The sequence below is a fragment of the Eptesicus fuscus genome, chromosome 13 (assembly GCF_027574615.1).
Source record: "Eptesicus fuscus isolate TK198812 chromosome 13, DD_ASM_mEF_20220401, whole genome shotgun sequence".
Taxonomy (NCBI): Eukaryota; Metazoa; Chordata; class Mammalia; order Chiroptera; family Vespertilionidae; genus Eptesicus; species Eptesicus fuscus.
The window spans coordinates 10,204,844-10,232,732 of record NC_072485.1 but is presented as its reverse complement, the minus strand read 5'-3'; the positions used below and the strand labels follow the sequence as shown (position 1 = coordinate 10,232,732).

Sequence of the window (27,889 nt, the reverse complement as noted above, 5' to 3'; positions counted from 1 at the left end):
ACTATGTAAGCAGTTACAGGAAAGCATGAGGAGAGTGGAGACGCAGATTCCTTCAGAACTTATCCATAAAATCTCAAAATCACAGGGAGACGGGGAGGGGATGATACCAGCACTGTCAAAACAGAACACAGAAGCTATTTTGGATAATTCTTATCTGGAAATACAAGGAGACCTGTTAGTTTTAACTGCTTCATTAGTTTCAGGTGAGTAGAGGAGAAATCTGAGGGGTCAGAAAAAGGACAGAGAGAAGGAGGTGTGTGGGCAAAGAAGTGAGAGAAGAAAAAGGGAAAAAACAAAACAAAACCAGAGGTGCCAGCCAATAGGAAAATGTTTCATCATTTAGTTCTTTTTCCTAAAGGAAGAAAGTGTTCTTCCCAAGGGATTTTCCGGAACTGACTTGTGAACTCAAAGTTCTAAGCAGCAGTTGCACAATGTCTGATCAGTTGTCCCGCCCCCTGCAATGAGGAAATGCCAGAAAGTTTCATTTTCGAGTCTGTGACTTGCTTCCCAGCAGCAGGAAGGGCTGAGGCTGTTGGCACCTATGGCTGGTGAGTAGGGGTCTTTATCATTAGATAATAGATGTGAGAAACTGAAAGGCAAGAGACAAAAACAAATAGATGGCCCAATAAACATAAACAACCAAATTTGGTTAGCCATTGTTATACAATTAACAAGGACAAGGAAAAAAATTGCTAGCCTAGGGAGAAAAAAGACGTCTGGAGCATATACCTCGGACACTCTGTCTAGTTTGGGAGCATCATTTCCTGAGGGAAGTGACATCTCATCTGAGATATAAAGAATAAGGGAGCAGTGGGGAAATGGGAAAGAATGTGGGGGTGGGAGACTGCCCACACAGAGCTTCCTAAGTAAGGGCCTTCTAGAAACAATGTAATGAGCAAGGTGGGTAAGTGAAAGAGGATGAGGATGAATCAATGAGAAGACCTACATTAGATTAATCTCAGAGGTTTCATGATCAAATCTAGATTTAGCACCCTAACTCTGCTTCATTGTGGAGAACAGATTAGAAGGATACAAAAGTAGATTTATAAAGCTCCTAAAGTAATGAAGAAAAGGAAGGATGTTGGCCTGAAATGGAATAATGTACAATTAAAAATGAGAAAAGTGGGCAGATTCTGTAAATATTTAGCAGAGAAAATTAATACAATTTGACATGAGATGGAAAATAACTTTCTCAGAAAACAGGAGAGATTCACTAATACCATGTGATGAACTTGGTGTTTAGATATAATTTACTAGTATAGGGAACAAAGCAGATATATATCAATTTTCCGAAGATAAGTTTAATAACTTTTGGTATATTGAGAGGAGGTAGATATATTAGTCTCAATTTTAGTATCCACCTCTGGGCTGCATCCATAAATTTGGGAGTAATTTCTAATGAAGCCATGAGGATGTAGAGATGATGAGAAGAGTACCTAAGACCAAACTCCTTGGTTGTATTGTTTACCACATTTCTCCCAATGCCATTCATTCAGTCAACACTATACCACCTTGTTGAGTGCACAGATAAATGACACTGAAGCCCAGAACTCAGGTAGACTAAATCTTCCATACACTAACTGTATGCTGTTTGCAATTCTTCAAACTCTCTGTTCTATCTTCTATATACTATATTGTATATTCGTGTTTTCATTACCTTTTATAAGAAGCCTTTGTGGTCTCACCTGCAGAAATTTACCCAGTCTTCTTTGAGTCCCTGAAACACTTGGCACTATTTTAAGTAATTCATCACCAAGTGTCATGTAATGTAGTTTGATGATTTAAGTGTGTGTGTGTGGGGGGGGAGAGGGGGGTGCTTTGAACCCCTGATTCTGATTCCCTTCTCTCCACTTACTATACACACTGTGCACTAAACATACAATTTGTGTCAATTACTTAACCAATATCTCTGAGTATCATTTCTTTGTTATATAATAGAATTATTAATATTCTGGTTAGATGGAGTTTTGGTAGAATTTAAGAGAAAAAATTCATGCATAGCACTTGGCACCAGTTGGGGCTTGATAAATACGAATTATTATTACTGAAGCTGTGCTTTAAAAATAGGATATGAATCCCAATTTGTGTTATTTGGAGCAAATGGTCTTTAAATAGAGAAAAATAATGGCTATCTCATTATATTATTGTGAGGATATGGCATATTAATGTTTGTATTTAGTACAGATACATGTAAATAATAATGATAATAGTGATAATGATGTTTTACATTACTTTATATGTATTTCTTTTTCAATACATTTAAGTGGACAAGAGATGTTAGCTGCGATTAAGCTAATTGATATAAGGTAACATTTAATTCATGTTTTGTAATTTCCATGTTTCTTTCTCATAATCACTAATAAATAAACATTTATTGAAATAATTCAAGATGACATGGAAAATGAGGCTAGTGTTTCTGGGCTCAAGTTCTTGTTCAATGTCGTGGCACATTTTCTTTTGAAAGTGTCATTTTTGTGTCCAGGCTATCCTTATATCTAGATGGACTGAATAATTACCTTAAAATTAATTGTGAATTGATGAGATATCCTGCCTTCCCGTATATGTCTAAGTCATACCTGTGGTATTAAAAAATCACTTATCACTTTGACTTTTATATTCCTCTATAAAAATTCCAACTATCCCAGGCAGTAATAAATTAACCTGTTCTCAAATTAATCTGCCATGCTGAAAGATTAGTCATCAGGTTATTTTCAACTTTAAGTTTTGATTGAGACAAGATTTTATAGTATTAGGATCTGGATGCATTTATTCACTTATTTATTACTTCATATTTTCAGCAAGCCTATAAGTACTTTTAAGATTTTAAGCACAAAGATGTAACTAAGAGATGTGGATACAAATTGTGGATTCAAAAACATAGTGCTGCCAAAACCAGTTTGGCTCAGTGGATGGAGCCTTGGCCTGCGGACTGAAGGGTCCCAGGTTCGATTCTGGTCAAGGGCACGTACCTTGGTTGCAGGCACATCCCCAGTGCGGGGTGTGCAGGAGGCAGCTGATCGGTTTCTCTCTCATCGATGTTTCTAACTCTCTATCTCTCTCCCTTCCTCTCTGTAAAAAATCAATAAAATATATTAAAAACAAACAAACAAAACATAGTGCTTTCACCAAGAAAACTAAATACAGAGAGAGAATAGATTCTGTGGTCTAATGAGACAAGAGCATGGACATTTCTTGGAGCATATATCATCACTGTGGGATAGAGAAATATAAGATGAGTGGATGACATTAAGCCCAATGTCAGAGAAAAGAGATAAGAAGCTATCCAAAAATCTTAAAGTGGCAATGATTCATTAAACAAAGCCTAGTATATAATGAAAAAGGTTTGTATTTTATTTGAGAACTATTGAAATAGTCAGAAGGTATTTCAAGAGTATTTCACATTTTAGGGAACTCTCTAAATATAGTGCAAAACTCTTTTGGTTTTGCCCACAGTTGAAAGAGTCTTTGTATTTTTGACAGATGGACGCAACAAAAACCCATTTAAGGCTTTGGAATCTATTGGGAAAGAAGTCTTAGCTGGAGCTTTGGATGTGTTGGTGAAAAAAGATGTTCTGAAATTGGAGAAAACTGACAAGGAAAAATTCAATGATGCCAAACCTGGAGACAAGTTACATGTTTTAATGAATGCTGTGGGACAGAAACGCATTGAAGCAGGTCAAGTCCTTGTCCAAACCTTCATTAACACAAACAAAAATGCCATCACAGAAGGTAAGAACAGAGGCATTTACAACCAATATCTCAAATTATCTGGAATCTGTTTATTTCCAATGTCCCTCCTGTGTCCACTGTAATGCCCCCATTCTAAATTCCTAAAATATTATTTTTACTTGCTTTACTAGTCCTTTTTGGGGCTACCTTGTCCTTTGTGAGAGGGGATTTGGTTTCCCATTAGCTAAGAAGCTGAGTGTTTGTGTTATGGTTGCTCATGGAAATAGCTTACTTAGAGACTTTGTGGTTAGGGATACCTGATCCAGGACACTGGTTCTGTCTCCGTGGATACTACATATATGACTTTCTTCAAGTTTCCTTACCTCCTTAGGCATCAGTCTCAGCATCTGTGAAATGGGGGCAATTTTAGGAACTTTGCAGGGTTCCTAAGGCTAAGAACAGAGTGGTAGGCATATACTGACAGCTCCTAAGATTTTATTTCTCATCCAGCATTCTTCCCTGAGCTCCAGATACATTGAGCTCTAGCAGCATAGTCTCCATTTCCACTCAAATATTCCCTGGGCTTCACACACCTAAGATAACTAAAATTATATTCTTGGCACCCCTCATCAAATCTATTCCCTTTGTATCTCATTAGAACTATAATCCACCAATTTTCTTAATCCAGGGTGCAGCTGTTCTCTTCACCAATGAGTAAGAGCTCTTTGTGCCAGGCACAAAGCAGGCACATAATAAATATAAGATGAATAGACACACAAAGACGATACTTGCAATAAATATTAGTAATCATGATCATCATAGTAATATTTAAAACTTTCTAGTGACACCTAAAAGTTTCGAATATATTAAAATCATTCAAACATTTTTACCTAGATTGAACTACGAATGCTACATGTCCTCAGGCCCAAGTTCAACAGTGACAGACTCCGCTTGCTGCAGTTTAACCTAGAATCCCAACCCTGAACCCTAGAGTTCCTCAATAGTAACAAAAAAAGTAATAAAAGGCTACATACCTTATAGAGCCCTCACAATTACACATAAGCTTTTGTTTCCTTTTTCTTTTCTCTTTTTCATGTCTCTTTATTCCTGAAAGCATTACATATGCCCCGTTTCTCCCCCTCCACCCCTCAGGCCTTCACCACACTATTGTCTGTGTCCATGGGTTACGCACATATGTGTATAAGCTTTTGAAAGAAGCCCTTCTCTAGGTGGAAGGGACATTCCGCCCCGTAGGAAGGACACACTTGTCTGGGAGATGTCCAAGATTGTGGCCTGAGCTGTGTTCTCATTAATATTCACACAGCTCCTTGTGCAAGTTTCTTACTTTCTCTTTAATCTGGGATGAGGTAGGAATAATTGGATTTTTTTTTTTCAAAAATAAAACATTTGCAAACAGAAGTCACATTTGAATAATATAAATTATAAAATAATTTTAGCAACTACAGGAATCAATAAGCATCAAACCAAGCTGAGATAAACTACTGCATTGGCAGAGATAGTGAGTGGCAGGCAGGAGGCAGGCATAGACCCTGTCATGATGTGTTCTGTGGTTCCCTGGGCGCTATCTGCACATGGAGCCTCCAGGGTGATCCTAGGAGAACTAAGGTTCACAGGCCTCGCAGGCCGGGAAGCTGGGTGAGATTGGCTGTTAGAGTAAGTAAGGTCCTGGCCAGGCCGTTTGGACATAGATGTAATTCTGAGGTTCGTAGTATAATACTGAGGGAAAGGTGTGGGAGATAGAAAGAATACAAGGTATTTGATTGCTTATTTTATTTAACAAACTCATATATAGACACATACTATGTACCAAGCATTGCTATTTAGTCAGAGAGATAAGCACTCAAATTCCTACCCACCAAGGGATATGGGTTTGTCTCATCTCATACCAGTCCCTTCCTTTTTATATCCTTTGAAGGGGTTTCCTGAATATGTCCGTAGGTCACAGGTAAACTGAGCTTTTTAAAGTTTATCTAAACTTCTAATTCTCTCATTTCTTTCTGCTCCATCCCCAGGTTGCTAGAAACTCATATTGGGCAGCAGGCCCTACTATAATATCTATTATATTGTAATGAGAGGATTTGTTTTCATGCTAATTTGTACTATTACATGTAACATAGAAATATTAATTCCCAATCTTAACTGCAAACACTACATTTACATATAGACACAAGGGTCATTGGGAGATGATGTTTCTTAAGTTAGAGCGTTCACCAAACTTGCAAATAACCAGGAAACAGAAGAGGTTTTTGCTGAGAAGCATCCCCTCTAACGAGGGACTATCCCAGGACTCGGGGTGTCTTTACACTACCAGAATCTTCTGGAATGAGAAGGGAGAGCATGCCTCTGTTTAATCTATCAAAGTGTTCTAAAAGCTTGGTTTCTGTAGAGACTAACAATTTGCAGCATCTCCAGAGCTTCAGTGTTTAACACATGTTTTAGAAAGATATTTATAAAAAATGTTGTGGGGAAAACTAACGGCATTAAATGATTAAAATAGAAAAAGTTATAAAATATAGAAACTAACACATTTATACAGGGTAATATTGCCTTTTTCTTTAAAAAAAAAATCAGGAGTGCCTTGATTGGTTCATGTAAATATACATCAAGGTTTGTTCTTGGACAAAAACCTTGTTAATTAGATTTGTCAAACCTCTCCTCTATTGTTTATGAATTTGTACTCCTTCCTCAGAAAGGAGGGGTTCTGGACTTTCCCAGTCTCTTGCAAAATTTGTCAAGTGATGCCCAGCTGTGACAGATATACTTAAGTTTCTGTAAGGATTGGGTCAGGATGATTCAGAAACAAACTTCTTCAAAAGGGAAGAGTTCTTCCCTCACATTTTAAAAGTTGGGTTGAAAATTTAGTGCTGGTTGATCAGAACTTTGGAGGAAAGGACACCTAGTGTATGTTAGAATCTCTGAGCAAAATGTTGTCCCTCTGACCCTAGAATCAGTACTCTGGTGGCTAGTTAGCATTTCTCCTTGACATAGCTGACTCCACAGCTTTGCATGGGATCTTAGAAGCCCATCTCCTCTGGACAAGTTGAGAATTCAGGCTGAGGTCCCTGAAAAAAAAAAAAAAAAAAAAGCCTGGATGGTACAGGATTCAGGATACTTTTAGGTGCTTAGTGTGTGTCTGTGTCTGTGTTCCGTATAAATTAGGAGCAGACTTGGGGTGTTATACCATCCTATATAATAAAAGGCTAATATACAAATTGTCTGTTCCACTGGGAATTCCACAAGTGGGTGGGGACCATGGCCCTTCCCCCCTGGCTGGCCAGTCCAATTGATCAGGGTGGGCCAGCCAGACCCAACCTGTGCAGGAATTTGTGTACCAGGCCTCTAGTCCAATATAATAGCTACAAGCCACATTGTGACTATAGAGTGCTTGAGTTGTGGCTACTAACACATGTTAAAATGATAATAGTTTGAATATATAATGTCAAATATAATATTATTAAAAGTAATTTCATCTGTTTGTTTTTCCTTTTTAATGCAAACAGTAGAAAAAATTTAATTGCACATGTGACTTAATTATGTTTCTAATGAACAACACTCTATTAAATATTTATACAATATACTCTTGCTCAGTGGCAAGAAACCAACCACCTAGATGAGTGAGTGCGCTAGAGTAAAATATTGCAATACTCAAGCTGTTTTAGCTGAATATAAAAAGGCTAAATTTGACTCAAGTCACCAAGGAAGATGTTTTCCTCATTATAATCATAATCTAGTATTACATTTATGGGTGGATCTGCTACCAAGAATATCCCCCTACTTTCCCCAGGCACAATACACCTCTTCATATTAGAGGTTACATACAAGGAAAATTCCTACATTTAAAAGTGTTTAAAAAATTCTCATGATTTACCTTCTCTATCAGTATGTTTTAGGTTACCATAGGTAACAGATGCAGATATTAAAATTTACATCATGTGATGTCGTATGATATATCCTACAGTTCCTCCAGAAACGACTGGGCCAGCTGAGTCAGCAGAAACTACAGATACCCTCAAGCTTTGTCTTCCTAAAGATTTCGTGAAAGTGTGTAAAGAAAGGACTGGAGAGGTACTGTGTTCTATCCATAAAATAGAGAAAGAGAGAGAAACACTTGCTTTCACTAAGTACAGGATTTCCTAAAGCACTAATTGCAGAGTGGTAGGGTGGGGACAGCGACAATCTTTTTCATAGTTGCTTTGAGCAAGGAGGAACTCATATAGCCTCACACAGATTCCCATTTTCTTTCAACCCCATGATTAAATACAGATCTCTCTCTTCATTTATTTGTTCTATCTATTTGAGACTTATTACAATTAAGCTATAGCTGTAGATCAAAATATTTAGTCATTATTTTCATACTAGTTGAAAAGCCTAGACACAAAACATGACTTAAATATAATTAAAGCTTTAAATCTATTTTATCTTGATGTATTAAAAATAATACTGAAATAATGATGTTACCAAAGGCAGAGCGTCTTTGAAGTATTTATTTTTAGCTGGAGTCAGTAGAAAATGTCTCCTGCTTTTTAGGAAATTTGATCTGAACCTTGAACACTGAGAATGATTTGTGGAGGTGGAGAAGAGAGAGGAGAAAGTTATGGTTGGAATTGCTCTAGTCTCTTCAAGATTCTTTCGTTACTATCCCAAATTTGTTCTAGGTCCACTTCTGGGCTCTTGGAAAATAAATTACATTCTTTTATTTCTCGGTCTACTTTTATTTTTATATAATCTGAAAGTGCAAAATCACTTTCAATTCTCACTTCCTTCTTATGTCAGTTCAATCCATTACAAAGAAAAAAGCAGGGTCTCTGGTATAAGGGAGGGGACACTGCAGATCCATGAGCCTCTAACTAAGCAACAGAGATTAGTTTATGAAGGTTTAAAAGAGATTTAGGTAAATCAAACTCACTCTATATCCATTTCCTGCAGATCTATCCAATAAAGGAGAGAAACGAACGCACTCGCCTGGCTCTCATCATATGCAATATAGAGTTTGATCATCTTCAGCCCAGGAAGGGGGCTGAACTTGACATCACAGGGATGGAAGAGTTGCTAGTGGGCCTCGGCTATAGTGTGATTGTGGAAAAGAACCTCACAGCCAAGGTAGGGGCTCCTCACCCACCCCAAAGAAGCAGATATTCAACACACACACCCTCCTGCTACCATATTAACTTCATAATGATAGCCAGATACTTTACCAACCTTAGGCCACGTATCTCTCTGTTTGTGTAGGTGCAGGTGAGTATTTGTGTTTATAAAATGAAATTATTAGATAGGGGAAATCTCTGTCTCTTTTGAGCTCCAAATATCCTCAATTCCATAAAACTAGACACAAAGTAACAGGCATGCATACCCACATAATTCTTATTTCCAATGTGGGGTGATTGGGATTCAGACCCAATATTCCAGAAATTTCTACAGTAATGAATGTTCAAAAGACATGTACCCACCATATAAATACTGAGTCCTGACTTGGTCCCAGGGCCTATTTTTGGCACTGAGGGTAGATCTGTGAATGAGACAGAACATTCCAAGTTCAAATTGATTTAGCTTACTGGCAGGGGTAGGCAATCATATGAAAAGCAAAACAGAAAATTTCAGAGATTTGATGTGTCTTGTGTCTCTCTGTAAGAGTGAAAATAAAGTTAAAAGTAAGTGGAAAAAGAAAAAGACAACATAAGAGCGAATTGGTGAGTGGGGAGTAATTGTTTTGATGGAATCGTCAGGAAAAGCCTTGTCATGAGACAGTATGGGACGTGACAGATGACTACCGGTAACAACACAGGTCTGGGAACATGTGAATGCAGTACATTCCTTGAGAGATCACTACCATGAAAAGTCTGAACTACATATGAAACTGGCCCATGAAATATACAAAAAGACCAGTGGAAGGAGAGCTGAGAGAGGACGGCAGGAGGGAGTACACATATGTCAGAAGGTTGATTTTATTATAAGTACAGTGAGAAGGGTTGTTGAAGGGAAGTGGTATGATACATATATGATGCATGGCTCCTATTAAGTAATCAGATAAAAGACAGAGATAGAAAGAAAAGGTATGTAAGTGACAATAAACAAATGTGAAATACATCAAGAGGGCAGCTCATATAATGTTAGCAGGAGCAGGTCCTTGAACCCCCAGCTCCATTGTCAGAAGACAAAGAAAACTGTCATTGAGCGCCGCTATCTGAAGCACAGTGACTGGAACATTGCAGATGTTTCTTATCCTGCTCAGGACAAATAGGCGGTCAGGTTGGTGGTAAAGCTTGTCCTTTTAGAGTAAGGTCCCGTGGCCTTTTTCAGGAGATGGAGTCAGTGCTGGTGACATTTGCTGCCCGCCCAGAGCATAGGACCTCAGATAGTACATTCCTGGTGTTCATGTCGCATGGCCTCCTGGATAGACTCTGTGGGACTCTGCATAGCGATGAAAACCCAGACGTGCTACCTTATGACACCATCTTTCGGATATTCAACAATCGCAACTGCCCCAGTCTCAAGGACAAACCTAAGGTCATCATTGTCCAGGCCTGCAGAGGTGGTGAGTTCTGACAGGGAAAATCCAAAGGGCATGATGGGTTTGCAGTGGATTGTGATGTATGTTTTGCTCTTAGGGGAAACAACCCTAGACCCCATTCAGTGCAAATAAAGTGAATCGAATTCTTGGGCAAGTCCAAGGGGAGTTGCTATCATGAGAGATTGTCTGTTCAGCTAAGAAATACCTATTCAATTTAACCCAAGGTACGTGGTGAAGGAGATCTTCAGAATCCCTAAATCCAAGTTGAACACAAGTATTGAAACCTTGGCAGAAGATCATGTTAACGACAGCCTTACTGGTAACTGTCTCACAGGCATTTTGACATTCTCTGGCTTGAGAAGAATTCCCTTGGAAAGTGGGGCTGTTCTATAGGAGCAGCACCCTTTTCCCCTGTGTGTTATTGAAAGGGAAGTGAGTAGGGAGATGTGGGCACTTGGGATTGCAGTCAACATTTCATTGGTTTTTTTTTCTGACTTCCAATGGCCTCCTAGCATTTTGGAGCAGTGTTTGAAAGAAAAAGCAGATTTAGCCTATCTGAAAAATAGTAACCAGACTCTGTCATTATGCAGATAAGCTTTTAAGTCCTTTGCTCTTCTTAGGAAAGGGGTTCTTCCAGTTTGCTGATACTATCACTACTTGCTGGTAAGATGCTGCCACTATTAATTGGCATATTGTTCAAAGACACTAGAGAGAGGCCAAGATATGTGTGTGTGTGTGTGTGTGTGTGTGTGTGTGTGTGTGTGTGTGTGTGAAATTGGTGAGAATAAACATTTAAAAAGTAAGAGGTAGTCGATTGTGACAGCCATACTGAGGGAGGCACACAGTTTGCACAAAGTTAATGTCTCTACAGAAAACCGCGGGGAATTGTGGGTCAGTGACTCTGCAGCACCCTTGATGGACAGCTCTTCACAGTCAGATGAGACCCTGGAGGACGATGCTGTTTACAAAGCTCACGTGGAGAAGGACTTCATTGCTTTCTGCTCCTCAACCCCACGTAGGTCTTCCAGTTACAGACAAGGGGGGTTTGTGGGCCTGAGGCCGCCTCAGGATGATGCTAGACTATTGAGACAGGCTCCCTGCAGCAGGGACATAAGACACATTGTGAGGGCTGTCAACACAATTTACATTTATCGGACCTATTTTATGGAAACAGAGGTTCTATATTTTCCACTTTTTAAAATTGTACTTTTATTATAAGTGCTGCACTTTAGGGTCAAAGATATACCAAATATTAGAACAACCCAATACAAGGAACCCGATCCCCATACACCATTTAAAGAACAAATTTGATTCCATTTTCTAACAAATCTGTTTAACAGTTTGAATGGAGTTTTAATGGATCCTGAGACTGGCTGCCCTCCTTAAATTACCAACACCAGCTCCTTTTCTCCATGGTTCTCATGAGATACTATTTAAAGTGAGCCATTGCATGGCTCTGCAGGAGGAGATCCTTTAAAAGAGGTTGAAAATTATACCCTGGGCTTAGCAGCCTAATAATAGGGATCGTGACCTCTGGGTAGTCATCTTAAGAAGCCTCTCACAATTGAATGTTTCTACTTTGCAAATTTTTGTTTTAAATCTTTTCTTTTTGTAACCACTCCATGGAGATTTTTGTCTTGTTTTGTTTTGTTTTATCGTCACCCAAGGAGTGAGGGTATTTTTTTCCATTAATTTTTGAGACAGTGGAAAGGAGGGATAGATGACGGGGAGGGAAGGGAGAGGAGAGAGAGAAACATCCATGTGACAGAGACACATCAATTGGTTGCCTCCCACACGCCCCCTGACCAAGGGGCAGGGATCTAACCTGCAACCTAGGTTTGTGTCCTTGCCCAGGAATGGAACCCGAGACTCTCCAGTGTGCAGACCATGCTCTAACTGAGCATCACCAGTCAGGGCTCATGGAGGTTTCATTAACATACAAAATGCTGTATATACTCAATGTATATAACACAGTGAGTTTGCATATAATATACACCAATAAAACCATCACCACAATCTATGCCATAAATATATGCCCCTCTCAAAGCTTCCTTTGGATTTTTTCACCTATCTTGCTTATACTATTGTTATAACTTTATTTGATTATACCCTGTAAATAACCTGGAAGCCAGGGAGCCATTTTTTGTTGCTTACTGTATAAGCCTGGGGAAATTCTTCAATCCTGTGAGTGTCTATTCTTTCTTCTGTAAAATGGGATACTTTCAGTTATCTCTCATGCCTCTTTTCAAAACCAAGTGAATGAACATGAAGCAGGAGTAATTCAGTTCCAAGAATATAATGCAATCATTATGAAATCCTAGTGAGTTATCCCTTTAGTTAAATGCTAGTTTTTTTATTTGTTTTCTCCTCTTTTTGAAAAATTAGTTAATGTAGAGATATGTTTCCCCTAAATATGTTAATTCCAAAACTATGCTTAAAAACACAAAAATTACATAAAACAAATGTGTGACAAAAGAAAACATTCAAGGGCACAGCCCAAGGCTGACCACCCCTTATCTTCCTAGATAACGTATCCTGGAGAGACCCTAGTAGAGGTTCTCTCTTCATCGCACAGCTAATCAGATGCTTCCAACAGTATTCTTGGCGCTATCACCTCGAGGAAGTATTTCGAAAGGTAAGCTTTTTCCTTCTGCCTTTTTTAATCGTGTGTGTGTGTGTGTGTGTGTGTGTGTGTGTGTGCAGAAAGCCTTACTCTCATTCTTATTTCAAATGACAATGACAGGCTTTATCAGGCAAGCAAAAGTAGAGCAGTGCCTGGTTTCCATTATCCAGGGGTTGACATCTGATTGAGGAAAAGAAGATGCTATCCCAATATTGCAGGAGATCCAAATAGAACAAAATAATATAACATGTAAGCTTATTTGTTATGGGCTATACATTTTTTTAAAAGTCAAAGAATGGAAAGTATTTTGAGGTGATTTGTATGGCTTACTTTATTGAAAAAATATATTGGGTGTTATTGTATGTGTAAATTATTGCTATCCTGTGGCATCGGTATAAATGACATATTCTGTCATAAGGTGACTCAGGACCTTTTTGTGAGAGAGATGGATACTAAACAAATAGGCCAGCAAACACATGTGTCATTACAGATTGTGAGCGGCTCCATAACACAAAAGATATAGGGCATGTGAAAGAAAAAAGGGAGAAGATATTCCTTGAATGAAGTGGACCAGAAAGGAAGACCAAATTCCTTTCTCACCTCAGGAAATTCCTTATTCCTCTCTTCTCCTAATTTGTTTTCCTCCATGGTGCTGACCACCACTCATTCAGCATACATTCTGTTTGCTTTTACCTGTACTTACTCACTTGAATGCAAGCTTCATGAAGGCAGAAATTTTCTCAACACCTCAACATGCTAGCACATAGGAATTAATATTCCTTCAATAAATCAATGCATGAATATCAATACCTCTCTCCCTTTAGGGTATTAAGAACATGGGGCAGTAGGGCTGTTTTTTATTTTTTATTATTTTTTAAAATATATTTTCATTGATTTTTGAAGAGGAAGGGAGAGGGGAGAGAGAGATAGAAACATCAAAGATGAGAGAGATTCATTGATTGGCTGCTTCCTGCATGCCCCCCACTGGGTATTGAGACTTTCCTGAAATTGACCCCAGGATCCTTTAGTATACAGGTGGACACTCTATTTGCTGAGCTAAACCAGTTAGAGCTGTATGATTTTTTATAAATTAAATACTGTAGAGAACAGTAGCACTCTGGGCAAAGAGGAACACACCTTTAGTAAACAGGAGAAGATTGCATTATAATGTAAGTTAGGGTCTCTGTGAATGAGAACTTGGGAAATTAAGTCCTGTTGGATGAGTAGGAATTAGACATTGCACTTCCAAGGCCATTGCTAGGAGAAGTCTAGAAATAGTTTGATCAGTGGGGAGACAATCTCAGCCCAACTACTTGCTGGTGGGAGTGGGTTTGTTGCAATATCCTGAGAAAATGAATTTTCTGAAACTCACATGGGGAGGTGATATCCTATCTAATAAAAGAGTAATGTGAAAATTGACCATACCTCCGCTACACCTACAAGCCATGCCCACCAGCCATTCAGGAGTGAGTATGCAAATTAACCCAACCAAGAAGGCTGTGGCCACAGAGCAAGCAGGAGGCTTGGGTTTCCCTGGCAATGGAGGAAGCCAAGCTTTCTGCACACCCTGGCTGGCCATGGACTCCACTCAAGGATAAAAAGTTTCAATTATAGAAGATAAAGAAATCCCAACAAAACTGTCGGCAGCCACTGTGCTGGAGAGAGCAGGAGGCTTGGGGTTCCCTGGCAATTGAGGAATCCAAGCTTTCCACCTGCCCTGGCCTGCCCTAGCCTCTGCTCAAGGCTACAAAGTTTCAATTATAGAAGATAAAGAAATCCCAACAAAAATGGCTGCAGCCAAGGAGTAAGCAGGAGGCTTGTGTTTCCCCCACGATGGAGGAAGCCAAGCATTCCTCCCACCCTGGTCTGCCCCAGCATCCACTCAAGGCTACAAAGTTTCAATTATATAAGATAAATAAATCCCAGATACCAGGGCCTCCACTTAGGTTGCCAGGGGGCATGGCCAGTCTGCAATCGACCACAGGCCCCTTGTCAGGGCCACCCCATGCCCCAAGGGAACCCCCACCCTGATCTGGCACACCCTTCAGCGCAAACCAGCTGGCACAGACCCATGCACCAGGCCTCTATCTTATCTAATAAAAGAGTAATATGCAAATTGGCTGTCACTCCAACACACAAGGTGGCTGCCCTCATGTGGACACAAAATGGCTGCCACACAATGGCCAGCAGGGGAGGGACCAAGTCTGCAATGGAGGGTAGTTTTGGGCAATCAGGCCAGCAGGGGAGGACAGTTGGGAGGGACCAGGCTTGCAAGGGAGGGCAGTTGGGGGCAATCAAGACTGCAGGGGAGGGCAGTTAGGGGTGACCAGGCCAGCAAAGGAGGGAAATTGGGGGCGACTGGGCCTGCAGGGAAGGGCAGTTGCAGGGGGACCCAGGCCTGCAGGGGAGAGCAGTTGGGACAGGGACCAGGCCTGCAGGGGAGGGCAGTTAGGGGCAATCAGGCTGGCAGGGGAGCAGTTAGGCATCAATCAGGCTATCAAGGGAGTGGTTAGGGTTGATCAGGCTGGCAGGCAGAAGTGGTTAGGTGCAATCAGGAAGGCAGGCAGGCGAGCAATTGGGAGCCAGCAGTCCTGGATTGTGAAAGGGATGTCCAACTTCCCATTTAGGCCAGATCCTAACAAAATCAGGCCTAAACAGGAAGTCAGACATCCCTCGAGTGGTCCCAGATTGGAAAGTGTGCAGGCTGGGCTGAGGGACACCCCCCCCCCCATGCATGGATTTTGTGCACCGGGCCTCTAGTATTATAGAAAGCTTCATTTCTGTGTAGTTATTCCCGTAAGTTTCCAAGGTCCCATTTCCCTTTGTCCTGCCAAGAAAGAAGTACAATTCTTTTCAGCAGATCTGAAATCAAAGCCAGTGTCCAGAGTTTCTGTTCCATGTCTCCACAGTCAAATAGAGCATCAAGCTAGCTTAGTTTGTGTTTCCAGTTATAGTCCATTACGTGTGAGGACCACATGGCTGTGGGCCATGCAACTATGGAGACAACAGGGGCAGGAACAAAGCCAGAGGAGCATGTGAGCCAAGAGAGCCACACAAGAGAGGGAGCTTCTTTATCAGCGGGTTTATGTATTCCCAAATTTGTGCGGACGTGCAATGGCCCTGCCTATTCTAGCCAAATCCATTGCTCCCCAGGCTTGACTGACAGGCTCTTTTCCTTGTAACCCCAACTCCTTGTGCATGGATTCATCTCCCATTTGGTAGCTCCCTTCCCCCAGTGGTCCACAGGGAATGGGCCTGTGAAATTGCAGGTTCCTGGTGAAGCTGCCCAAATAACATGCCTAAAGTGTCTTGTCTCTCCCCTCTGCTCCTGTTCTATTGTTAATAACTAGCCAATTGCAATGGTATTAATAGAACCTCATTTATCAGTCCATGACAAAACACTTCAGAGGTCAGCTTGTTGGTTAGGATGTGAAAGTTGTTGTGTTCAGGTTTTAGTAATAATAGTTGAGTTTGTGCCTTATTGAATTCAGGATTAACCTTGGATGTTGAATGCAGAGCATTTTCGAGATCCAGTTCTCATGAATTGACTCCAGGAGATCAGTTAAGCTCTGTAGAGCTGAAACCCAAAATAGAAAAGTGAACTTTGAAAGGCCTTGGGTTAGGCATGAGGTGCTTATTTGGAGATAAAGAGAATATTCTGACATAGGGAGCTACTTCTAAACAGTAGGGTAACAGTGTCAGAGAGTTAGAATATCCATTGGCTCGGTCCCATCATTACCAGAATTTTTTTGGCTCATGGTGCAAAATGTTTTCTGAGAGTGGATAAGAGTTAATTTTCATCTTAAACCTCTTCTTTTTTTAAAGGTACAACTATCATTTGAAAAGCCAGATGTTAGAGCCCAGATGCCCACCATAGAACGAGTATCCATGTCAAGACATTTCTACCTCTTTCCTGGCAATTGAAAATAGTAAGTATCAAAGCTGTTGACATGTATAATAAATTGGAAAATGATATTGGTGGGGAGGTCAACAGCTAATGACAGCCAATTGCTTGGGTAGTCAAATTAATGTTGCTTCTTGATGTAGTTCAGTGACTAGATGTTATTTTTTATTCTACTTATATGAATATGGATCCTCCTCATCTCTATAATCAGTTAATCAGTCAGCCAATCAAGGAGATAAGTCATACTAAAACAGGAAGTAATAAACAATTAAGGACACAGGGTAGTAGTTAATAAAACAGAAATGTACTCATGCTTCCATTGTTACTTGATATTTCTCTCTCACCTCACATACACACACAAACACACACACACACATACACCCATACACACCGAGTTACCAAACATTGATTCAGATCCTGAAAAGCAAAAACAACAAAAAAACAAGAACAGGTAACAGTGGAGATGACTGTAAAGGAAGCAAGACATTGGTCCTTTAAGAGCAGATATCACATTACTGACCTTGAGTTCCTATTACCAAGACAGTACAAAATATACCCAGGACTTTAATTCTTGTGTTGATGCAGATTCTGACTCTCTGACTGTTCTCACAATGTAGATTGCAGAGTGTGCTCTCAGATCCTTAATTACTGCTCTGAAACCCTTTCAAGCCCCATGTTAACACACATTTATTGTTTTTTGGTAAATATATTTTAGAGTGGGTCCATGTAATTTAAACCCAGCTATTATTTACTCACTCATAACAGCTTATATTACACTGTCTTGTAAGTATATTGTTAATCTCTCTTTCAACAACATAATTAAAATTATATTTTATAGTAAAGTTTATCTCACTACTTTAAATCTTTACCCATCATCTTCTACAACTGGTTTGTGATTCCCAGGTGGAATAATCGCATAGATAGTTCATCAGAATATTGTTTATTGCCTAACTAGTATAAGAGAACCACATTAGGGATTGAGCTATTTGACTAATATTTATCAAGCACTTACTATATTCCAAGTTCTGTTCTAGAATATTGAAATATACCAATATACAAAATAAATGGAAAGCTTTTGCTTCAGAAAGCTCATACTCTAGTAAGTGAAGACAGACTATAAATACACAAACAAGGAAATATATGTGATAGAGTGGTAAGAACAAAGAAGAAAATTAAATGAGGTTAAAATGATGAAAAAGATGGGTGTTGTACTATAATAGATAGATTATTCAAGAAAGGCTCCTATGAAGTGATAAAATAAATTAGAACAGGGTGTGGGCAGAGTGGGCTAGTGAACCTTGTGATTCTCTGCAGCACAGTGTTCTAGCACCCCTGGGACTAGCAAGTACAAATGCCCTGAGGCTGAAATATGCTTCACATCTTTAAAGAACTGCCAAAAGGCAGCACACTGGGGGAAATGGCAGAGACACATTCAGAAAATGGTGAAAAGTCTGGTCACATGGGCTTTGGTGATCACATGGTAACTGTTCTAAAATTGTCATCCTGAGTGAGATAGCAAACCCTTTGTTTGAGTTCTTGTGAACAGAGAAATGAGAACGAATTAGATTTTACAAACATCACCCTGTGAACTTTTGGTGATGATAAGGGTCACAGAAGTAAAGGAAGTGGCAAAAGCACATGATAGAGGATGAAAGGGGAAAGATGGTAAGGGACGGATTGAAGGCTTCTGGGAATTACTAGCCTCACCTTCTGTATTTTGTCTCTTGTTTTTTTGTTTGTTTGTTTGTTTTTCCTTCTATAGGGAAATACAGGCAGTCCTGCCCTTCTTTACCAACTTCTAGAAGCACCTCTACCTGTATGGCACACATATTTAACCTTTTGTATTTAAATAAAAATGAAAACACATAAACAGTGTCTTTTGGTCCTTTAATAGAGACTAGAATTTCAATGAAAATGGTGGGTGAATGGAAATGAAGTGGAGTAAGCTAACTGCATTTTGTAGCTTAGGACTCATATAATACGTGCATTTCCCTGAGTGAAGAGAGCTGGCCTTGACTGTCCCTCAGCAGATGGTGCCTAGATGGAAGTCAAGAACTGTAAATTGGTCAGCTCCTCAGTTGTATACTCATCAAATCCAGTCTAGTATGATTCAGAGAAGTTTTCTAATTTATTATTTAACCAACATCATAGATTCAGAGAATATTTTTCATCACTAAACCATGATTTTAGCAAATTATTCCCATGTATCTTTCTATCAGTTAATTAACTTTCTTGTCATTTTCTTTCCAGATGATTGCATATTTCCAAACTTCTGGAAAATTTTCTTCTTTAACAAGCTGTTGGGTAATGTCTAAAATAATTTGGCATTTGGTTCAAGATGGGATGACCTTACTGTATTTGTATAGAAATATACATATCATCAGATAAAAAATGGAAAGAGAATAGGGAGTGTCAGCAATGGGAGAGAGAATATTAAAATTTCTGAAAAGGTGAATATTGGTAGAGGAATTTTGGCACCATGGCTATCAGACCTACTAAGTAAGGATATGTACTACTTCTGTTATATACGCATAAAATAGTGAGTAAATATTTGAGTACATAGCTGAAATGAATTAAAATAAGATGCTCTCAGTTTCAAATATAACAATAATCATTAATATTTATTAACATAATTTTCACAGTAATATTAAATATTAATTCTATATAATTTAATTCTATATTAATATTATTTTTAATAATTTTGATTACTGTAAAGTATTTTATATTTAAGAAATCAATTTGACCATCACAGCAACCCTATAATGTAATTACTATCAATATCCATTATACCTATAATAAAACAAAGTAATATAGAGTTTAAATGACTTGCAAAAGTCACTCAGTTAATAGATGGATACACCATAATTTGAACTCAATTTGACTTTCTCTAGAATCTGAGGTATTAACCACTGTTGTGCATTGTCTCTGCAAAGCCATGAAAAACAGAAACTATAAGAGTTCTGAATTATAAGTTTTAATTGAATTTTGAATTGTAGTGTTAACTTACACTACAAAGATTCATAATGTTTATATTCCTGGACTTGGTTGTCTTTGTAGAAATATTAGACACATCACAAAGATCCAAAAACACATATCATAGAGAATTCATTATTCTACTGTGTGGTAATATTAAAAATCCAATAACATAAAGATTTTCACACATCACCATACAGTTGGAAAAAACACACACATGCACATATATATTAATATTGCATATGCATATACTAGCTGCATACACATGTAAGCATATAAAAAACAAGAAAGTAAGAAAAAGAACGAACTAAGCATTAGACTTGATAAGTCAGAAAAATACTGAACCAATAAGGAAATAGAAAACACAAAAATCAATGAGATGTCCTGAAACAAAAAAACACACAAATTGAGCAGATCAAGAAAACCAAAAGCTGGTCTTTAAAACATACTAATAGCAGACATTCAGTGAGATTGAGTATGAAAAATAAGAATTAGTAGAAACACAATATTTGAGATAAAAATGAACCATAAATACAAATAAACATAAATATAGTAAAATTATAAAATTATCTGCCATACATAATAGAGATGAATTTCTAGAAAAGATAAAATAACAAAATTAATCGATGAAGAAATACAAAGCCAAATGTATCAATAAACATTAAGCAGATTATTTTTGTATATATACTTGCAAAAAAGTTAACAGACATAAATAAATAAATAATAATTAAATATCTTACAAGACCTCTAAGAAAGTGCTGAGCTTAACTTTATATAAATACATTCATATAATAAAAATATAAGTAACCTCTTTAAATTCTTTTATGGGGCTAGTACAAAACTGATACAAAACTAGAGAATGGAGGCAAAGTTAGAAAAACATAGGCTGATTCTCAGGAGCATTGATGTAAACACTCTAAATAAGGTGTTGGCAAAACAAATCCAGCCACATTTTTGTAATAATAATAATTTTTAGCCATTTAGTATTTGCTGTGGGAATATACTTATAGTTGAATAACAGAAATATTCATAGTTGCATTACTCAAATTAAGAGATTAAAGAAAAAAACTGTATTTTATGATGTTTAAGAAAGCATTTAATAATATTCAAAATTCTTTAGTGATTTAAAATTAAACCATAGATATGTAGGAAGAAAAGCAATTCCTAAATTTAACAGCATGTACCTAATAAAAGCTTAATAGTAAAATAAGAATAGAGGAAAATCAATATGAGAAAATACAGGGTGTCCCTCAAAAATGTATATTAACATCTGATAGCTCAATTTTGAAAATGAAATGTATTTTAATAAGCATTGTCTTTATAATTATGCACAGTATGTGTATACATTTTTGGGAAACCCTATATATATCCTTCTTGTGTCAAAATATTACAGAATTATCCTATCTAATAAAGGAGTAATATGCAGATTGATCATCACTCCAACACATAAGATGGCAGCCCCCATGTGGTCAAAGATGGCTGCCCCCATGTGGATACAAGATGGCCACCACAAGATGGCCTGCAAGGGAAGGCAGTTGTGGGCAGTCAGGACAGCAGGGGAAGGCAGTCAGGGGTCACTGGGCTGGCAGAGAAAGCAGTTGGGGGAAATGAGGCCTGCAGGGGAGAACAGTTGGGGGTGACAGAGGCCATCAGGGGAGGGCAGTTGTGGGCAATCAGGCCAGCAGGGGTGGGCAGTTGGGAGCGATCAGGCCTAAAAGGGAGGGCAGTTAGAGATGACCAGGCCAGCAGAAAAGGGCAGTTGTGGGAGATCAGGCCTATAAGAGAGGGCAGTTAGGGGTATGGCAGAGGAGGGCAGTTTGGGAAGACCATGCCTGCAGGGGAGGACAGTTGGGAGAGACTCAGGCCTACAGGGGAGGGCAGTTAGGGGGGACCAGGCTGGCAGGGGAAAGAGATTGGGGGCCACCAGGTCAGCAGGGGAGAGGAGTTAGGGGTGACCAGACCTGTAGGAAAGGGCAATTAGGGGCGACTAGGCCAGAAGTGGAGGGCACGTGGGAGTGACCAGGCCTGCAAGGGAGGACTGTTAGGAGCGAACAAGCTGGAAGGGGAGGGCAGTTAGGGGTGACCTAGCCAGCATGGGAGGGCAGTTAAGGGCAATCAGGCAGGCAGGGGAGCAGTAAGGTGTTGATCAAGTTGGCAGGGGAGTGGTTAGGGGGTGATTAGGTTGGCAGGCAGAAGTGGTTAGGGGCAATAAGGCAGGCAGGCAGGCGAGAAGTTGGGAGCTAGCAGTTCTGGATTGTGAGAGGGATGTCCGAGTGCCCGTTTAGGCCCGATCCCGGTGGGACATCCCTCGAGGGATCCCATATTGAAGATGGTACAGGCTGGGCTGAGGGACACACACATAATAATAGAAGGCCAAGAGGCGTCACTACCAAAACAACCAAACAACTGGTAACAATGAGGGGACCTCCATCACAATTGGTACCATGGCCTGTCAGTAAACCGACAGCAGCCCCTCACCCAGGCCAGCCCAGTGCCCCAGAGGAGACCCCCGCCATAAATAGGAGCGTGACCTGTCTGCAAAGCACTGGTGGCCCCTCGCCCAGGCTGGGGCTGCACTGAGGGCTGGGCGAGTGTGGTGCAGTCTTTTAAAAATAAAGAAAGACCCGCTGGTGCTTGGAGGTGCCTCCCTGCACTGGCTGCCCGCCTCCGCCCCCACCCCATGCGGAGCCCCAGGCAGAGCCCCAGCCTTAGAAGCTTGGTGGGTGTAGGCCTTGCAGTTCCAGACCCCAGGCCCTGAAGGGATGGAGAGGTTCCCGCTGCAGCCAGTGCAGTGACGCTGGTTAAGTTTGCTGGGGAGGCCAGCGGGGCTCTGGTGTGTTCAGAGCAGCCTGTTTATGCCAGGACCCAGGTGTGTGGCCGCACACACATGGGAGACATGTGCTGGGAGCGCGGCACAGGAATCATATGGACATTTGTGAATGTAAAGGTGTGCACACACCTTTGTGTGCATAAATACATAGGTTTCTTAGAAGCTTACCTGGAAAGGTGCTTTATCTGTAATAGGCAGTTTCCAAAATGTAATCCAGAGCAAGGGATCTGTAGTGAAAACACACACACAGGAAAAGGTTTTGGTACTAAACACAAAGCTGTAATTGAAGTGTTTATGCCCAAATGTACTGTGTATCAAACATATGGTGATGTTTATCGTCTGGTGGGTCTGTTTGAAAAGTTTGGCCGATCACTTCTCATTTGACAAAAATAAAATGATGTAATTAAGTGATTACTAAATATATACTTCTAAGGCAAAGTAGTTTACCCACTTTGTGTACTTTTTGTACATCAAGGCTGTTGACAAAGTATAACTCGGAGGATGTGACAATATGTTTGAGGAAGGGGGTGTGGCCGGTTGTTTATAAAAATTAGGCACCTCACAGTTTTTAAGACAAACGTGTAAACCTAAAATCTTCAGAAGGCTGGGTCAGGGGTCTTTTAAGACCTTTGCAGAGGCCTAAGACATAAAAAAGCAGCTACCTTTTTAGGATGTGGCCTAAAAGAAACTGGTATTTCCAGTTATTACTGTCTTCAAAGTAAAACAACATTTTTGCAGCATTTTTATGTGAGGGTTGTTTTTTTCCATACTTTCATTACAATATTTGAAATAGGTGTTGTCATTATCTTAAAGCAATAGCTTTTTCTTTTCAATATGAGAGACCTAAATTTTCACACACACCCCAAAAATGTTTATTTGAAGTAACTTATGCATCTGGACTCCGGGTGGCCTAATAAGCTCAGTGATTAGACAGGTGTTTTTATAGCCAAGGTCAAAGGCTCTTTCCCCTGATTAGTCCTTGAGGTGGGAGCAGCCAGAAGCTTTCCTGACCAGCACAGGGAAAGGGGGGAGGGGCAGGAAAACCATTAAAGGAAAAGGAGTGGGATTGGAAACTCCCTCCCAGTCACTCTTAAGAGAGTTCAACACTGTGAGTAGCAGAGGGCAGGTGGGCAGGACGGTGGACTACCGTGTTGTTGACCAAACGACAGGAACGACTGGTCGACCAGTCCCTAGGACGTGCACTGACCACCAGGGGGCAGATGATCAATGCAGGAGCCACCCCCTGTGGTCAGTGTGCTCCCACAGCCAACTGCCTGTGGCTGGCCAACCTCCCCCGGCCCCTCCCCATGGTCAGCCAACCTCCCATGGTCCCTCCACCCCAGCCAACCAGCTAACTAGCCACAGTCCCTCACCCAGCCAGTCCCTCCCCACAGCCCACCACACGGATCTCCCCAAATGGGGCTGTCTGGCCAACCTCCCACACTCCACCGTCCTGGCCACTCCCTCCCCCTAGTTGACCCCTCCCTCTGGGCAGCCAGCCTTGATCCATCCACATTAGGGCTGGCCAACCTCCTGTAGACCCTCCCCCCAATTGGTTCCTCCCCGCAGCTGGCCAGCCAACCTCCCACAGTCCTTCCCCCCGGCCAGCAGGCACCAATTGTCCCAGCCCTGATCTGATCTGGGCTAAAGGGCCCATATGGACCCTGATTGCCTGACAAGCCTAGTGACCACACCCGTGGGTGAATTCATGCACCAGGCCTCTAGTCTTTAAATAAAATGTAAAAAATAACTGTATTAAATGTTGCACTAGACTTCCAACAAAATAAAATTAAAAGTAAAATAAAAATGTTTGGAGCACAAGAAATTATTTACTCTACTGTTGATTCCCAGTATCTTTTCATCTTCCTTCCATTATTCCTGGAAAACATGTATGGATTCATTAAAATATCTCACTTAAAATTTAAATCATTTTTTCATTACAGTTGGCATACAATATTATGTTGGTTTCAGGTGTACACTCAAGTGATTAGAAATTCTATAACTTTCAAAGTGATAATCCCAATAAATATCACTCCCATCTGACACCATGAATATTATTGAGCCCTGCTGGTGTTGCTCAGTGGATAGAGCATTGGCCTGAGCACCAAACAGTCTCAGGATCAGTTCTGGTCAAGGGCACATACTTAGGTTGCATGTTCATCCCTGGCCCTGGTCAGGGGGTATGTGGAAAGCAACCATTCGATGTGTCTGTCTCACACACCGATATCTCTCTCTCTCTCTCTCTCTCTCTTGTCCTCTCCTTCCCACTCTCCTAGTCTCTCTAAAAGCAATGGAATAAAAAAACCCACAGATGAGGACTTAAAACATTTTAAATATAATATTATTAACTACATTCGCTGTGCTGTACTTTACATCCCCATGACTATTCTGTAACAACCAGTTTGTACTTCCTAATCAATCCACCTTTTTTCACCCATCCCCAAACCCTCCGCCAATCTAGAAACCATCAAAATGTTCTCTACGTCGGCCTGCAGACTGAGGGGTCCCAGGTTCTATTCTGGTCAAGGGCATGTACCTTGGTTGCAGGCACATCCCCAGTGGGGGGTGTGCAAGAGGCAGCTGATCGAAGTTTCTCTCTCATCGATGTTTCTATTTCTCTCCCTTCCTCTCTGTAAAAAATCAATAAAATATATTTTTTTAAAAATGTTCTCTATATCTATGAGTCTGTTTCTATTCTGCTTTGTCATTTATTCTGTTATTTTAGATTCAATTGTTGATAAATATGTATTTATTGTCATTTTATTGTTCAGATATTTTTATTTTGTTTTCTTCTTCTTCTTAAAGAAGGTCATTTATTATTTTGCTTAATACTTACTGGTTTGGTGCTGTTGAACTCCTTTAGCTTTTTCTTATGTGAGAAGCACTGTGTATGTCCTTCTATTCTAAATGATAGTTTTTCTGTATAGAGTAATCTTAGCTATAATCTTTGATTTTCACCACTTTGAATATTTCTTGCCCATCCACTCTGGCCTGCAAAGTTTCTATTGAGAAGTCATTTGACAGTCTTATGGGATCTCCCTTGCAGACAATGGATTGCTTTTCTCTTGCTGATTTTAAGATTCTGTCTTTATCTTTAACCTTTGTCATTTTAATTATGATGTGTCTTGGTGGGCCTCTTTGGGCTCATCTGGTTTGGGACTCTGTACTTCCTGGACTTGTATGTCTATTTCTTTTATCGGGTTAGGAAAATTTTCTGTCATTCTTTTTCAAATAGATTTTCAATTTCTTGCTCTCCCTTTTCTCCTTTCTGAACCCCCATGATGTGAATGTTGGTATGCTTGATGTTGTCCAAGTTGCTCCCTATATTATATTATAATAATTATTTTATTTTCCTTTTACTGTTCTGATTGGGTGTGTATTTTTTTCTTTTTTTTTCATATTCTAAATTGCTGATTTGATACTCAGCTTCATCTATTTTACTGTTGATTCCCTGTAAATTATTTGTCATTCCAGTTGGTGTATCACTAATTTCTGCCTGATTTGTTTTTTTTCTTGTTTCCATGTTGTTGTTTTTCATGCTGTTTAAGTTCTTACTAAGTTCCTTGTACTCATTAAATTTCTAGAGCATTGTATTGAATTCTGTATCTGGTAGTTTGCTTACCTGCATTTATTTAGTTCTTTTTTAAAAAACTAATGTTTATTGAGTATCAATCACAGGAAAGCTAGTCCAGGAGGAGAAAACAGCATGTGCAAAGGCCCTGTAATGGGGGAGGGAAGTATGCTACAGTCTCAACAGAATAAGGAAAACAAATCCACTGTGATTGAAACACAGTGAGTAAGGAACAGATAAGCCCAAGAGTAGGGTGGAGAAAGAGCAGGGAGGGCCAGACCCAGTAGGACTGTGAGAACCTATAGAGTTGGATCTTAGCCTATACACTGGGAAAGCCATGAGAATGTTTTACGTCAGTATGTGATCTGATACCTACTTTTTTTTTTCTTTCTTTCTTTCTTTTTTTTTAGAATAAACATCTTTATTACATGAGCTAAGATAGGAGGGCAGCTGATTTATTTGCTTTTCCGGGGCTTTGATTTTCCTCAAATAGAACTCCAGCTCCTTGCCCTGGAGCACATAGTCATCTGCTGGGCCACACTGGCCTGGTCTTGAAGCGATGCATGCAAGAAGCTTACCTGGCTGAAACTGCTCCTCGAGAAGACTGCTGATTTGGGCATTCTTTTTCCTTTCATCATATTTCTTCTGAATTTCCTTTGATCGTTTTTTTGTTCAAAATCTCTTCCTCTTCAGGAGTAAGCTTGGCCCCCTTCATGCGGCCCAGGGGCAGTGTGTAGTAGGATGTAGTGGGACTCGTACCACTGTCGGTACGGTGTGCTGTCAACGAGCATGAGCAGTTCTTTATTAGGGTCTTGGTGGGGACCAGTTTGTTGTTGGATGCATTGTAGACAACATCAATGCTCCATGTTTTGTGCCTACAACACTCTGAGCCTCAGGAGAAGATGCCCACGTCCAGCCTCGAGGCTAGGTACTTCTGTTGCCTCGGGGCACTTGGTCTGTGTGTATGCAGCTGGGTCGAATCTTAGTGTTTCTTGTGGTAGGACTTTCTCTTGTCCCTAGTCTTGTGGAGCTTGTGCCAGTTGTCCCAAGTGACACCCCCAGCTTGGCACCGGCTTTTTATCAAAAGCCACCTGCACAGGAATAAATTCTGGAGGTCCAGCCTGCTTAGATTCACCATAAGTTAGAAGTGGTGCCTTATTGGCCAACTCATCCAGGTCAGCTGGGACAGGCGGTCCCCACCTATTCCAACCATTGGACGTCGAGCCATTGCATAGCCATGCGTGTATCTCAATGTCTAGCTTCTATGGAAGTCTGTTTTCGTAGGGTCTGCACAGAATGTGCCAGGGGAAAGGGGCAGACCAGGCTTGGGGTTGGACATCATCGCATTCCCTACACCACTGCTGCTGCCTTGGAAAGGTTTTGTCGTCCCTGGTTGCCCAGGTGATGTGCTTCGAATGCGTGTCTCTCGGTGTTCCAGGGTGATACCAAACAGCCCAAGTACCTATGGTGAAATCTATTTAGTTATTTTTTTGGATATTTCTCCTGTACTTTTACTTGTGACCTGTGCCTTTCTCTCCCCATTTTGGCTGTCTCTCTAGGTATGTTTTTATGTAGAGCTGACCTTAAGAGAGTGGTGTTGTATAGTAGGTGTCATGTAGGGCCCAGTGGCACTGCCTCCACAGTAACCCAAGATAGGTGCTCCAGGTACACCCCTCTTCAGTTATAGTTGAGCCGTTATTACCTTTCGTTGCCCCTTAGAGGGCCAGCTGCCACTATAGCAGAGGAGTGGATCCTACAGAATAAGACTTGTTTCAGTGAGGCTTTGTGCC

At 40.3% G+C, this 27,889-nt stretch overlaps 1 protein-coding gene and 1 pseudogene across 1 annotated transcript; one reads left to right on the top strand and one right to left on the bottom strand.

The window, feature by feature from the left end:
- The first annotated feature begins 469 nt into the window (after positions 1 to 469).
- Positions 470 to 18,589, top strand: LOC103299257 (caspase-13-like). Its single transcript, XM_054725555.1, has 9 exons — positions 470 to 548; positions 3,481 to 3,729; positions 7,649 to 7,755; positions 8,617 to 8,790; positions 9,988 to 10,222; positions 11,070 to 11,213; positions 12,724 to 12,833; positions 16,647 to 16,750; positions 18,488 to 18,589. The coding sequence occupies exons 1-8, from the start codon at positions 542 to 544 to the stop codon at positions 16,743 to 16,745; spliced, it is 1,125 nt and encodes a 374-aa protein (XP_054581530.1). The 5' UTR covers positions 470 to 541; the 3' UTR covers positions 16,746 to 16,750; positions 18,488 to 18,589.
- LOC129151120 (40S ribosomal protein S8-like) lies at positions 17,136 to 27,237 on the bottom strand (annotated as a pseudogene).
- Positions 27,238 to 27,889: the final 652 nt, after the last annotated feature.

Coding starts and splice junctions, on each gene's coding strand:
- LOC103299257 (XM_054725555.1), top strand. Junction 3,730..7,648: donor CAAAAATGCCATCACAGAAG/GTAAGAACAGAG, acceptor TATATCCTACAG/TTCCTCCAGAAACGACTGGG. Junction 12,834..16,646: donor TCGAGGAAGTATTTCGAAAG/GTAAGCTTTTTC, acceptor CTTTTTTTAAAG/GTACAACTATCATTTGAAAA.